The following is a 13,758-nucleotide window of genomic DNA, read 5'->3' as shown; positions in this document are numbered from 1 at the left end:
CTTTCCAGGTGACTGAGAGAACAACGCAGCGCAGAGGTCGCTAACTGAAATCAGGAGGAGACGAGAGAGCAGAAGCTGAATCGTCTGACTCAGACGAAGGCCGCAGCAGGAAGGAGGGGTAGCACACTCACCCCGCAGCAGCAGACAGCAGGGGCTGTCAGTGCCTGGCTGTGACGAGGAGAGGAATTGAGGAAGTAACTCATTCAGCAACGTTTCGATTGCGTCAAAGTACACTACATACAAAGACTCTTAACACATCTCATTAAAAAACACACATAGTCTTATCACACACCAACTCATACTTTTCATTCACTTATATAGCAGACATCAAGAGCCAGAATAAAGCTCTTCGTACGTGGGGCTGAGGCAGTCTACCTTCAGAACCCTGAATTCCGAGAAAAGATTTTATTGTATTTTTTCCTTGTTGCTCTGGGAGCAGGACAACAGCAGGACATTGTGCATTTGACCATCACAGAAGGACACACGGACAGATATCATTGTAATCAGCATCTATGTGTTGAAAATTATTATTATTATTATTATTATTTTTTTTCTTATTGTTTAATCAAAATGAAAATTTTTGATTAAAAGGGGGGAAATGTGGGGGAAAATCAACATTTATTCCATGTATTCCTGATTTACTTCATGTATTCATAATCAATTATACTGATTATTCCTGTTAATCATTCAATATTCATCCTGTTAATCATTCAATCAGTATTTTATCATTGAGTGTTATGTGAACTTATATTCTCTGATAAGGCCATTCATTCAGACTTAAGGGCAAAGATTATAAAAGCAGGGGTCTGCCTGGAGACTAGCGGGTCATAGCAAATGGTGTTTTCTGATTTATGAATTATTCTTGACTTTTGCTTATTCGTGCGTTTTCTGTTCCTCTTTTTAAGAGAACAAGACGTCCAGTGTTTTTTCAGCATCTTTTCTCTTGTTAGGTCCCAATCTTTTATTCCATATATGGTAGTGACCTGTTCCAAAACAGATCACGAGGGGATTGCCTCATGTATGCAGGGGGGACTGTATAAAAATGCCCAGTCGACACAGAAAGGGGCTTTTTCCGACTTTCTTGACTACTCTCATTCTTCATCCATTGCTTTTGCTTTATTTTTCCTTTTTGCAACTTCAAAATAAAAACCTTCTCTTTTTGGCATCCCGGCTCGTTGACTGTCTTTGTCGATTTCCACGACACCAGCGAACTTGGCCAAAGCGTGATCAACAACAAGAAGGCCAGTTTAGCATTTCCTGGTCATATGTATTCTGTGATTGGTTGGTTTATATGACATTCAGCTGAAAATGCAGTCTATAGAAACAAAACATTCAGAATGCAGATCACACATTTACTTTAACTTGCAAAGCTGCTGTATCACTTGTCTTGGGTCCGCCTCCAGAATATGGACTGACCTCAAATGTCTTTGGAGCCAGTCCATGAGTCACTGTGTCATACCAACTCATAAATGGGGCCAAGCCATTTTCACTTTGTCCCAAGAACTTCCTGTGTATGAAAACTGAGTCAGTTTAAGTCTTTCAAGCTGACAGCCTCTGATTGTATTATTACAGAACCAGTAACCGGGTCTGGGATGATTAACCACTTTTGGGGTAAAAAGAAATTCTATTCATTTTACAACAATGAAATTTACTGTACAAGGTTTCATACAAAAAATATTTGGTAACACTTTACTTGGATGGTCCATTTTTGACACTAAAGTGAGTGTAAACTAACTATCAAAAACATGTCACTGAACTGTTCCATGAATATCAAGTTCCTCTGTCAATAGTGGCATCACATTATATCATATAGATGATCAGGTGAGTGTCATCTGCATCTCAACAACGTGTCAACTGCATATCAACAACATAAAAAGTAAATTCTCAACTACATCTAGCAAAGATTTATCTACTGATAGGCACCTTAGTGTAACATGACATCTCTATGTTTTGCACCACCCAACAACAATTAGTGCAATTAAAACATAGACTGTCAACTGCATGTCAGTTGACCCTCAATTGAGTTTGTTTGAACACTATGTTGCGTATATGCTGAATATATGTTGAAAGTCAAGGACTCACCTTTTACATGTATTTTAATCATCATTTGGACCATCCAAGTAAAGTAAAACCATGATGGTCAACTTTAACTAAGCTAAATAACTTCTTTGTGTCAACTGCATGTCAGTTGACTCTCAGCTTCATGTCCATTACATTACCATAGATATGCAATGAGGAATAAGTACAAGGGATTTGAAAAAGAAGAGGTTTTATTACACATTTTTTCACATAAACACAAATGTTATATGAAACATTTTTCCAGGTAATTGTGAATAAAAATGTCTGAAAGAAGTGACCGTTTAACAGGTCATTAACTTTAACTTTAACATTAACTTGTTTAGTCCCCTTAGAGAAGTAATGCCAACAATATATATCTCCCTAGGGCAGATTAATAAACAAAGCTATTGGAACCATTTAATGCCAGGTGTGGGCTAGAGGGGTATAAAGTTCTGAATAAAGATTATAAACACACACCAAAAAAAAAAAAAACAAAAAAAACACACACACACACATATATATATATATATATATATATATATATATATATATATATATATATATATATATATATATATATATATCACATTACTACAGTCATTTTTAAACCATTTCAGAATTACAGGTCAAACAGCCAATAAAACAAAACATACACATTACTGAAATATCAAAAACAGTATACTGAATTACCTTTTTGCTCTATGCACATCTGATGTCTTTAAAAAGTCTACCAAGCACCCCATATTTGTGCATTCTGCCCAACCAGTATGTCCACTCTATGAAGCAGAGATGCTTTCTTAAAGATTTCTCAGACCTGTTGGCTCTCATATGCCAAACCTCCTTTTTGTATGTCTGCCATGCCCTCTCGATGTTTTGTGTGTGCAGACCTGAAATCGGGTCGATGTAGTTTTGACTGTGGTTAACCCTTACATGCCGATATCCTTCCTCTTTTAGGCTTGAGTAAGCTCTCCAGTCATCGCTTACTACAAGAGTCGTAGGCTTAACATGTTTTCTGATGATCGGGATCAGTGTGTTTTTGTCTCTTTTTTTGACCAGGCGGAGTATGGGACGCTTGAGGTGTGGCCTTATTTCAAGCATTCCAAATACCCACGTTCTCTTCCTCCTCCAAGTGTTTCCATAGCGACCTTTGCCATACTAGAAAAAGACCAAAGGTATAAGGGTTGTACAAATAGTTTAAAATCATTTAAATAACAGCTCTACAACCTTACTGTATAGAGACAAAGTGCAAAGCGTCATCGGGAGAAAACCACACCCCTTGTAGGGGAAAACATTATGGATGGTTTGAATAGAAGTGAATGGGAAATGTATGGGTACTGGGCTGGCTGGACTGCAGTCCTGATCTGCCTCCAATAGAGAATGTATAAACAAAAAACAACAACAACCCTGCACTCATACACAACTTACTAAAATATTTTCTGTGTCTGTGTTTTAGTGTTTGAAACACTTCATCACTTAGTATTCTTGATTAAAAGTGTTGTGTGAAGTAATGAAAACATTACAAAGTGGTAAATGCTTTGCTGTCCCAACTATTTTTAAATTTGTGGCAGGGCTGAAATGGACGTATATTTATAAACATTAATATTACTAAATAAAATATATTAAGAAATTAAATGAAGTTGAGCAGATAAAATGTACTGGGCTCATACTGTCTGCAATCAAATAAATGTCAAAATAAATGTTAGAAACAGCTTTTTTTGTTTTATGCATTTTCCAAACTGTTCCACATTTTTCTGATCTGGGGTTCTGGAATATGTAATCCAAATCATATTAATATTTTACAAATTTGTGGAAAATTTGTGTACCTCATTGCAGGCTTAATCACTTATTTGTTTTAGAAACCAGTACTGCCAATTACTTTTTTTGTGTCACACCAATAAATGGTCTATGGGATTTCAGTTATGTTAATTAAATTTATATACCTTTCGCTTGTGGCAGAACTTGCTCTCATCAATCTGAACAATGATGTCAGCTCCCCCCACTTTCTGTCCTTTCTTTTTGCGAAACTTTCGCAGACTTTTGACGCACATTTGCTTGAGTTTGTTGGACATCATAGAGAGGGTCCTGGTGCTCTTTGTTATTCCATCTTGGATCATGTCCACCTGTCGCATTTGTAAGCCTTGTGAGAACCTACAAAAACAAAAAAAATTAGTGTTGAACTTTTCTGAAACACGGTAAAAGGTGCAGCTGGGACACATCCTCAGTTCAACGCTGAGGATGTGTCCAGGCTGCACCACAAAAGATTTAGGCTCAGGCAAATCAGGCATTCATGTCAATGGCATATACACATTGCCGAAATTTACAGACTCACCTATGTATGTATTTCATCCATGTAAAAAGGTCACTGTGGGAACCTGAGAAGAGCGACTCGGCTCTCACACTTCTCTTCAACCTTCCACAATGCCGCCTTCGACACTCCCTGGCAAACAAATTGTTGCAAAAGGTAGAAAAATTTATGTCCTATCATATTAGAGTACCGTATGGAGTAGGGTATGCAGTTCTGTGTTTCAGGAAAAATATATATATACACAAACCGGATTCCAAAAAAGTTGGGACACTAAACAAATTGTGAATAAAAACTGAATGCAATGATGTGGAGATGGCAAATCCGGTTTGTGTATATATATATACAGCTCTGGAACAAAAATGAGACCACTTTTAGTAAAAAAAAAAAAAGTTAACTTATTTCAGTAATTCAGTTACAAATGTGAAACTCATATATTATATAGATGTATTAAACACAGAGTGATCTATTTTAAGCGTTTATTTATTTTATTGTTGATGAATCAGTGTCTCAGAAAATTTGAATATTATATTATAAGACCAATTGGTACTTTCTGCAGTGTGGGCAGTTTGCCAAGTTCTGCTGGAAAATGAAATCCACATCTCCATAAAAGTTATCAGCAGAGGGAAGAAGCACGAAGTGCTTTAAGATTTTGTGGGAAAACAAAACTGCACTGACTTTAGACTTGATAATAAAACACAGTGGATCAACACCAGCAGATGTTGCACATGTCTCTCCAAACCATCACTGATTGGTGGAAACTTCACACTAGACCTCGAGCAGTTTGGACTGTGTGTCTCTCCACTTTTCCTCCAGACTCCCTTGATTTACACATGAAATGTAAAATTTACTGATGATCAGTGATGGTTTGGAGAGTCATGTCTGTCATCTGCTGGTGTTGATCCACTGTGTTTTATTATCAAGTCTAAAGTCAGTTCAGTTTTGTTTTCCCTCAAAATCTTACAGCACTTCATGCTTCCCTCTGCTACTGACAACTTTAATGGAGATGCAGATTTCATTTTCCAGCAGGACTTAGCACACTGCCCACACTGCCAAACGTATCAATTGGTCTTATATAATATCCAAATTTACTGAGACACTGATTTTTGGGTTTTCATTCAATCACCAACAATAAAAGAAATAAACGCTTAAAATATATCTCTGTGTGTTTAATACGTCTATATAATGTATGAGTTTCACATTTTCAACAGAATTACTGAAATAAAGTAACTTTTCAAAGATATTCTATATCTATATTATCTATATATATATTAGATGGCCCTGTATATATATATATATATATATATATATATATATATATATATATATATATATATATAGCCAAAATGAATGGGATTCATGTGAAGCATTTAAGCAAAATCAGTTTATAAATGATTAATAATTTTTAAACTGAAACTTTTACTAATTTTTATAACACAAAATTTTATCAAAGGTTTCAGCTCTGCAGACCTTTCAAACATGCTCTGACTGTATCTCCAGCATCTTCAACCTCACAGTAGCAGCAATGCTAGCGCCTATACAGCTTAAAACCTGTTTACTGATGAAACACTAAGATATGTTGATAAGTATTCTTTGCTTTTTTAAGGAAATACTTCATTTTACTTTCCTATATTAAAGAAAAATCCCGACCTAGGGAATAGTTCGTATTTTTTATTTGTGTTTTTAGCCGTGTAGCTTAATTCACTCCCATTCATTTTGGACTCTCTCGCGGGCTCCCCCTAGCGGCTGTCAGTCATTTTCTGATATAACGGCGAAGACAGTAACAGCTCTGTTACTGCAGACTTTGGTTAATAGGTATTTTATGTTGTGATAAAATAGTTTATTTTATTATAACAGAGTAACAGATTTTAGATATTAAGGAAAAATATGTCTTAGATTGTAGACTGACTGTACATTTTCCAATTAGCTTATATAAACAAAATGACCTTACCATATAAAATTGTCAGCACAGTGGGAATGTACCATCCTCATCCTCTTGTTACACCTCTTGCATTTTAGTTTGCGTTTTAGTAATTTTTCATTTTGCATCCATCTGATCAGGTTATAAGATGTTTTTTTGTTTTTTCTTACATAAACATTTTTCATTAATCTTCGTAAAATACTCATTGCTTCTGTAGCCACCTAATCACGGTACTGTTTTAAGCTCTGTTTGTTTTAAAGTAAGAATAGGCGCGCTTTTATTTCATTTGCTGAAAGTCTCTGTGGCTTTTCATCCTGCTCTCTGATTGGCTGTTGGAAGACGTGATGAGCTGGAATGAAGAAGTCCCGCCCCACTCTCTGACCGCGGAGCTCAATTAAAGTTAGGTAGGTCTTTCTCTGCTTGTACTTTTTACCGAGCCTGTACACGAAACGGCTTGAGGTGCTGCTCGTTTGGTTTGGCTGTAGAACAAAGCTTAATACAGTTTTCTTTTTTTGTGTAATTTGCAGTAAAACTCAGGAGCACGCGTGTGTTAGATGGGTAAATGGCTGCAGGATTGAAAACGCGCGCCAGAGCTCGTTTACTGGCCACAGATGAGGCAGAGGAAAGGCGTCAGGAGAGCACGGTGGTTCAGGGTACGGTAGTCAGTTATCTTTTAAGGAAATATTTCACTAATAATCATGTTATACATCGTGTTTAAATTGTTCTGGAAACACAAAGATTGCAATTTGTCATGCTACGTGCAGCTCAGTGAAGCATTTTAGTGGATGTACTAAGCACCAGCTGTCTACCACTGATGTTTAAGGATCTGGCTAGCTTACTCTTCTTAGCTAATGTTAGTTAACTAGTTACCAACCTAGGTAGGTTAGCTAGTCAGCTGACTAGCTGATTTTGAATACTCTGATCTAAGTACATTTGTACATAAAATATGATGAGTTAACTAGGAAAAATATTGTGTGCTATATTAAGTTATTTACTATCATGTAATCATATAACGTTATACAGAGCCATCTAAAAAAAATAGAATATCTTTAAAAAGTTACTTTTTTTATTTCAGTAATTCAGTTGAAAATGTGAAACTCATATTATATAGATGTATTACACACAGAATGATCTATTTTAAGTGTTTATTTATTTTATTGTTGATGATTCTGGCTTACAGCCAATAAAAATCCAAAAATCAGTGTCTCAGAAAATTAAAATATTATATAAGACCAATTGGTACTTTCTGCAGTGTGGGCAGTGTGCCAAGTCCTGCTGGACAATGAAATCCGCATCTCCATAAAAGTTGTCAGCAGAAGGAAGCATGAAGTGCTTTAAGATTTTGTGGGAAAACAAAACTGCACTGACTTTAGACTTGATAATAAAACACAGTGGATCAACACCAGCAGATGACAGACATGACTCTCCAAACCATCACTGATCATCAGTAAATTTTACATTTCATGTGTAAATCAAGAGACCAAAGTCTGGAGGAAGAGTGGAGAGTGTCCAAACTGCTCGAGGTCTAGTGTGAAGTTTCCACCAATCAGTGATGGTGTGGAGAGACATGTGCAACATCTGCTGGTGTTGATCCACTGTGTTTTATTATCAAGTCTAAAGTCAGTGCAGTTTTGTTTTCCCACAAAATCTTAAAGCACTTCGTGCTTCTTCCCTCTGCTGACAACTTTTATGGAGATGCAGATTTCAATTTCCAGCAGGATTTGGCACACTGCCAAAAGTACAAATTGGTCTTATATAATATTCTAATTTCCTGAGACACCAATTTTTGGGTTTTCATTGGCTGTAAGCCAAAATCATCAACAATAAAATAAATAAACACTTAAAATTGATCACTCTTTGTTTAATACATCTATATAATATGAGTTTCACATTTTGAACTGAATTACTGAAATAAAGTTATTAAACTTTTAAAAGATATTTTACTTTTTTGAGATTGCCCTGTATATATATATATATATATATATATATATATATATATATATATATATATATATATATATATATATATATATATTCATTACTTCAAAGTGACTTCAGTGTTTGTTAAAGTTAAAATTGAGTTGCTCTCATTTGTGATTAAAGCCCTTTTGATTCCTAAAACCATACTCTGTGTATAACATTACTTAGTTATGTGTAATTGACACTTTAGAGATACCTCAACCTTTGAAGGTTTAATGAGTAGTTGCAAGCTGGGTTATATTGCTAAAATGCTCTTATGTTTATTTTCCTTATTTGTTCTTAGGTGCCTCCTGTTATGCACCACAGCCTTTTAAACAAGATGTTCTGAAATGGCAAAGTAAGGTTGAACATTTAGAAAACCAAATTAAAGACTTAAAGGAGGATAATGCATTTCTGCGTAAACAATTGGAGGACCAACAAAAGAAAGGTACGGTTATATTTGTGTGTGTGTGTGTGTGTGTTTGTGTGTGAGAGTGAATGAATGTTTTTATTTTTGTTTCCTACATAGTAAATGAATAGTGAAGTGATTTAGACTATAAAGGAAAACATAAGGAATCATGTACAAACTTAATAGTGTTAAAAAACAATACAAAAAACAGAATACTTTGTGAAGTGTTTAGATGTTCCTACCTGGGGTGTGGTTAACTTGCAGTTTCTGAGGCTGGAACTTAACTTAGGATGAACTTATCCTGTAATGCAGAGGTAACTTGCGGTCTTACTTTCCTGAAATGGTCCTGATGAGAGCCAGTTTCATTGTAACATTTGACGGTCTTTGTGACTGCACTTGAGGATGCTTTCAAAAATGTTTCAGATTGACTGACCTTTATTTGAATAGTTCTTAGTTGAGTAATTCTTGCTCCTCATAATTAGAATATTTCTTTACCACTGATGATCTCAAACACAAGAGGCAAGAAATTCAAGTAATTAACTCTTTACAAGTCACAATTTTAAATTTTAACACTGATTTCATAGTGTCCAAAACACACTGTTTTTGTGTGTGTATATATATGCAGTATATATTACATTCTCTTTTCATATATAGATTGGATTAGGGCTGGGCGATATGGATCAAAAACTATATCTTGATAATTTTTTTCTGAATTGGGATATACGATATATATCTCTTTTTTTTTTATCCCATAAGGTAATATCAAAAAGATACTTTAGAGATAAAGAGGCATGATCCAAATTTTATATTGGTATTTTTATAATTCAGTGCCGTTGTTCTGTCGAATTGTCCTACCCATTGATACATACTCCCAAAGGTACTGCGCATGCTCTGACCTGCACAATTTAATTATTTATCATGTTCTTTATTTATAATTAATCTGTTTTATAGGGGTTTATGTGCATTTAACACAAAAGTGCAAATGGAAACTAATAATTACAATTATTATTATAAATAAATACAAAAGCAGTTTGTAATGAGCTCTATGTGCCATCATTTGCCATGATACAATGATTTATGCAATCCAAATCTAATAACGTGCATCTACTGAAATGTCACTGGTTACATACCCTAAACCAGTGCTTTTTTTGTATTTTTACAGTTAAATATATAGATTAGGGCAGCACGGTTTGACAAGATAGGACAATTTGACAGAACACCGTATCCTGTATATTAGAGTAGCCTAGCAGTTCTAGCAGCATTTTATATAATCAACAACTGAAAGTCATTTCAAATTATACTAATTATAAACATATATATTAAACAATTCCTCAAATTATTTTTTTTTTAACTTAAAGTAGCCTAAAAACAAGGGATATATAAAATATATGCTTTTGGAAAAAGGGCATTTAAAGTGCTTAAGAAAAAATAAAATAAAAAGCGCAGTTTGAGTTTTCTGTATATCTGGGCTGAAACAGTGTCAGGTCTATTCTCATACACATGTGAAGGAGCTGATTGATCAGTTCAGGTTAGAGTGGGTGTGTCTGCTCTAAAGATGAGTGTTAGTTAGTTCAGTGGTGATGCTTCAGAACATGAGACGCGCTGCTGTTTCTCTGAAAAGTCGGGTTCTGCCGTCACTGTGTATTTTTATAAAGAACATTGTCCGGATGAGCTTCGTATCTCTCCTCTGTGCGCGTCACACTTTATTTAGAACGCAGGCGATTGATCTTTGAGTTTCCTGCACTGCAAAACCTCTGTCAACGGCTAATAAAGTTTGAAATAAACCCTCTAGAAGTGAACTAGTTCTCAATAGTGGACCAGGTCCGCCTATTACTGACCCCCGCTCTACAAAATACCTTATTCTGCTGCTCATCTGACTCGCTGAATCAAAACCATCTAAAAATGAGATGTAACGGGAGGTTTCTCTGTCACCTTCTCTCTCTCTCCCCGCTCTGCTGCTGATGCTGACTGCGGTGGGGGAGGGGTAGTGTGTTCAGTGAGGGAGGGAGGCAGGGCTAGGTGAAGCTGTACAGAGACACAGCGGGAGAACTGATGAGGCTCACTGTAACGCAGCGTAGTCTATATCGATATGAACAATATTGTCTCGTCTTATATCGCACCTTATTGCATTTTTTTTTATTAGTTGGCCCTTAAAGAACCTGTTATGTGTTCTGCTTGATTAAAATAAAAATAGGCTTCAAACATCCAAACAAATCCAAACAAGAATTTGAACAAGTCAAATGTCAAAACACTTATCAAAAAAAACACTGTTGCAATCAGAACCGAAACTTTTTCGTGGGGTCAGAAATGTTCAGTGTCCAGTCATTAATAATAAGGACTTCGTAACCTCATACTTAAGAATTAAGAATATAATGCAAATTGGTTTCTATTAGTTGGGCTTGCTTCTGTAAAATAACTGAAACAATTAATTTAACTGGATGTAGGTTTGTAGGAGATTGTTTGTAGATGTGTATTTAAATTAAATAATTAAATATTTTTATATACTTTATATGACATTGTTAGGTATTCATGTTTTGTGGTTTTATAATGAGAATATAATCATATTTTTATTGGTGGTACCATTGGGGAACTACAGTATAGTTCATTTGATTAGGGTTTCAGATTAAGCCCTATCAGTGCAGCTGTAGGTGGTCTATTTCTGAAAATTCAAAGTAACTGTTTATTGTACATTTTATAGCTGTTTTTTTCCTGCCTGTCTTTCAGCTGATGAAGCCAACAGAGAGACAGGACCCTCTGGTGAGGATTCCATGACAGAGTCAGACTCCGGCTCAGAATCTACCTCTGATTCTCTGACTACTTCAGACTTTGAATCAAGCCTGGAATCTGACTCTAGCTCAGATGAAAAAAAGCATAGGAAGTGGAAGCATATGAAAAGGGACAGGGATAAGAAGAAGAAGAAAAAAGAAAAGGCAAAGAGGAAGAAAAAAGACAAGAAGAAGACAAAGGAGAAAAAAACCTTCTCAAAAGAAAAGGGTAGGTAATTTATTCAGACATTGTATCATAATGTGATAATAGCTCTGTCAGAGATAATACAGAAACACTGAATGTTTTTTTTATTTTTTATTATTATATAAATGCATTAATGGCATCACACAGATTTTACATGACATTAAAACTGACTGATTTAAAAAAAATAATAATAATTAAAAGCTACAGAGACTGTATCAATGGCTAACAGTCCTGTTCCAGGGCACTACTAGCCAGCAGGTATTAGTGTTTCCTGCAGTCACACATCTAAGTTCTCATCAGTGAGAGCTTGACAGTTGAATAGTTGGATCAGGAGTGCTGTAATTAGTATAAACTCTGCAGGACCAAGGTTGAGAACAACTGCACTATACTATTTTCAGTAAAACAATGTTAGTGAAAATTATTTTTTATTTGGAATACACATTATTTGCATATATTTTTTGTACTGATTTGAACAGTATAGCATTTAAAGTCAGGTCACACTGGATATACTGCTTCAATTGTTCGTATCAAAACCTGTAACATAACCTGAAATATGGAACAGCTGAATGTAAGAATAAATTGCACTAAATATTAAACAGACCTTTATATAAAAAAATAAAGTAACTGTTTTTTTTTTTTTTTAACTCTTGACACAAAGGCACTTGCAGATACTTTTTTCTGATTATATATGTATATGCTATAAAACACACATTAGCACACATTAACACACGTGTCCATATGATCAAAGGCACAGATAGCACAGCAGGCCATAGCTCTTGCTATAAATGTATTTTTTATGTAACTGTCAGACAAATTTAGAGCAGGAACACCAGCATGTTTAGTGTGTGGGGCTTGAGGCAGGATTTCTCTGGGGAACAGTATTTAATATTCAGCTGGATTAATTGGGCTGGATGGTTGTGCTTTAAATAAGATCTCAGGTTAGTAGTGTTGCCAGCTTTTGTTGCCACTGTTTTGAAACAAAGTCCACATACTGGCTATTTTGCATTGATGGTTCTCCTCGCTCACGTGGAAACCTACTGGCTGTTGTCGACATTGGCAAAAATGGTCACGATAAAAAAAAAATATCGCACAAAAAGTCGATATGGTAGCGTCGATATTGCGACAGGCCTACTTCCTCATCTTCAGGTGTTCATGAGTGAATCTTTGGTCAGTAATCGACATGCTGTTGCAGTGAAGGGGAAATAACAGGCCTTTCGTTGGAGCTGAATATTTTACACATTTAGGGACACATAATACAGTCTTAAAATAAGGAGTTACAAAAGGGTTATGTGGGCACAGTTCATAAAGTGTGTTGCCAACAACCCTTATCCTGGATGTTGTATGATTGTTAGCCTACCATAACTTTTTTTTCATAGCCATTTTTTTTTGTGGATATTGATATTAAGAAACACTTTGCCCATTTTATGTCTAATCTCTGTTTTGTTTTGTCTAGTGAGCAGCATAAAAGAAGTTGTCCGGAGATACAGAAAGGTTCTTCGCTAGGGCTGGGCGATATGGAAAAAAATCTTATTACGATATAGTTTTTCATATCAGCCGATATCGATATGTATCACGATATAAATCAAATCACTTTCTGTTACACTTAAAGGTTTCTATTTTTACTCAGAAGTGACAGAATAAGGGAGTTATGGACAAAATCACTAGCAGGCTCAGAGCCTTGTGGACAGACACTAGGATGTTAACATCTTGCCAGGTGGGTACAGCTTTTAAATTAATTTTAAAAAGGGGACAAATATATAAACTAAAAAATATGTAAGACCCTTTACATTATATGTCTGTTTAATTTAAATTGCAATAACACTTTATTTATTTTTATAAAATTATATTTAATCAAAAGATCATTCCCCTCCCTGAATGCAGGCAACTACATAAAGCAAAATACAAGAGTATATCACAGTGTTCATTTTGACAGGTGATTTTGATACAGTCTTAGTCTTTTCACTAAAATGTATAATAGTTTTAGTTACATTTTAGTCTATCGGATATTATTAGTTTTAGTCAGATTTCAGTCTAGTTTAATTTTGGTCATATAAAAAGTATGTATTACATATGTTTTACTGTTTTTCTATTTTCTATTTGTTGTAATTTTAGATAATTTACTGCTTATGTTTTTTTTTA

The 13,758-nt window shown here is 35.1% G+C and overlaps 2 protein-coding genes across 4 annotated transcripts; one reads left to right on the top strand and one right to left on the bottom strand.

Annotated features, from left to right (window-relative positions):
• Positions 1–2,610: 2,610 nt before the first annotated feature.
• LOC125785798 (uncharacterized) lies at positions 2,611–6,518 on the bottom strand. 2 transcript variants are annotated; one of them, XM_049469950.1, is made up of 4 exons: positions 6,312–6,518; positions 4,388–4,495; positions 3,999–4,206; positions 2,611–3,213 (listed from the first exon to the last, which is right to left on the bottom strand). In XM_049469950.1, exons 1-4 carry the CDS (start codon positions 6,485–6,487, stop codon positions 2,758–2,760), a joined length of 948 nt encoding a protein of 315 aa, XP_049325907.1. In that variant the 5' UTR covers positions 6,488–6,518; the 3' UTR covers positions 2,611–2,757. The 2 variants fall into 2 exon arrangements, with proteins under 2 accessions (XP_049325907.1, XP_049325908.1); XM_049469951.1 differs by lacking the exon at positions 6,312–6,518 and having other exon boundaries at positions 4,388–4,710.
• Positions 6,519–6,630: 112 nt separating this feature from the next.
• LOC125785651 (uncharacterized) lies at positions 6,631–13,438 on the top strand. 2 transcript variants are annotated; one of them, XM_049469606.1, is made up of 5 exons: positions 6,631–6,685; positions 6,809–6,934; positions 8,545–8,688; positions 11,374–11,643; positions 13,073–13,438. In XM_049469606.1, exons 2-5 carry the CDS (start codon positions 6,844–6,846, stop codon positions 13,120–13,122), a joined length of 555 nt encoding a protein of 184 aa, XP_049325563.1. In that variant the 5' UTR covers positions 6,631–6,685; positions 6,809–6,843; the 3' UTR covers positions 13,123–13,438. The 2 variants fall into 2 exon arrangements, with proteins under 2 accessions (XP_049325563.1, XP_049325562.1); XM_049469605.1 differs by lacking the exon at positions 6,631–6,685 and having other exon boundaries at positions 6,715–6,934; positions 13,073–13,437.
• The last annotated feature ends 320 nt before the right edge of the window (positions 13,439–13,758 follow it).

Source organism: Astyanax mexicanus, chromosome 21 (genome assembly GCF_023375975.1).
Source record: "Astyanax mexicanus isolate ESR-SI-001 chromosome 21, AstMex3_surface, whole genome shotgun sequence".
Classification (NCBI taxonomy): domain Eukaryota; kingdom Metazoa; phylum Chordata; class Actinopteri; order Characiformes; family Acestrorhamphidae; genus Astyanax; species Astyanax mexicanus.
Note: the sequence above shows the minus strand (reverse complement) of the source record. Positions and strands in the feature narration are given on the sequence as shown.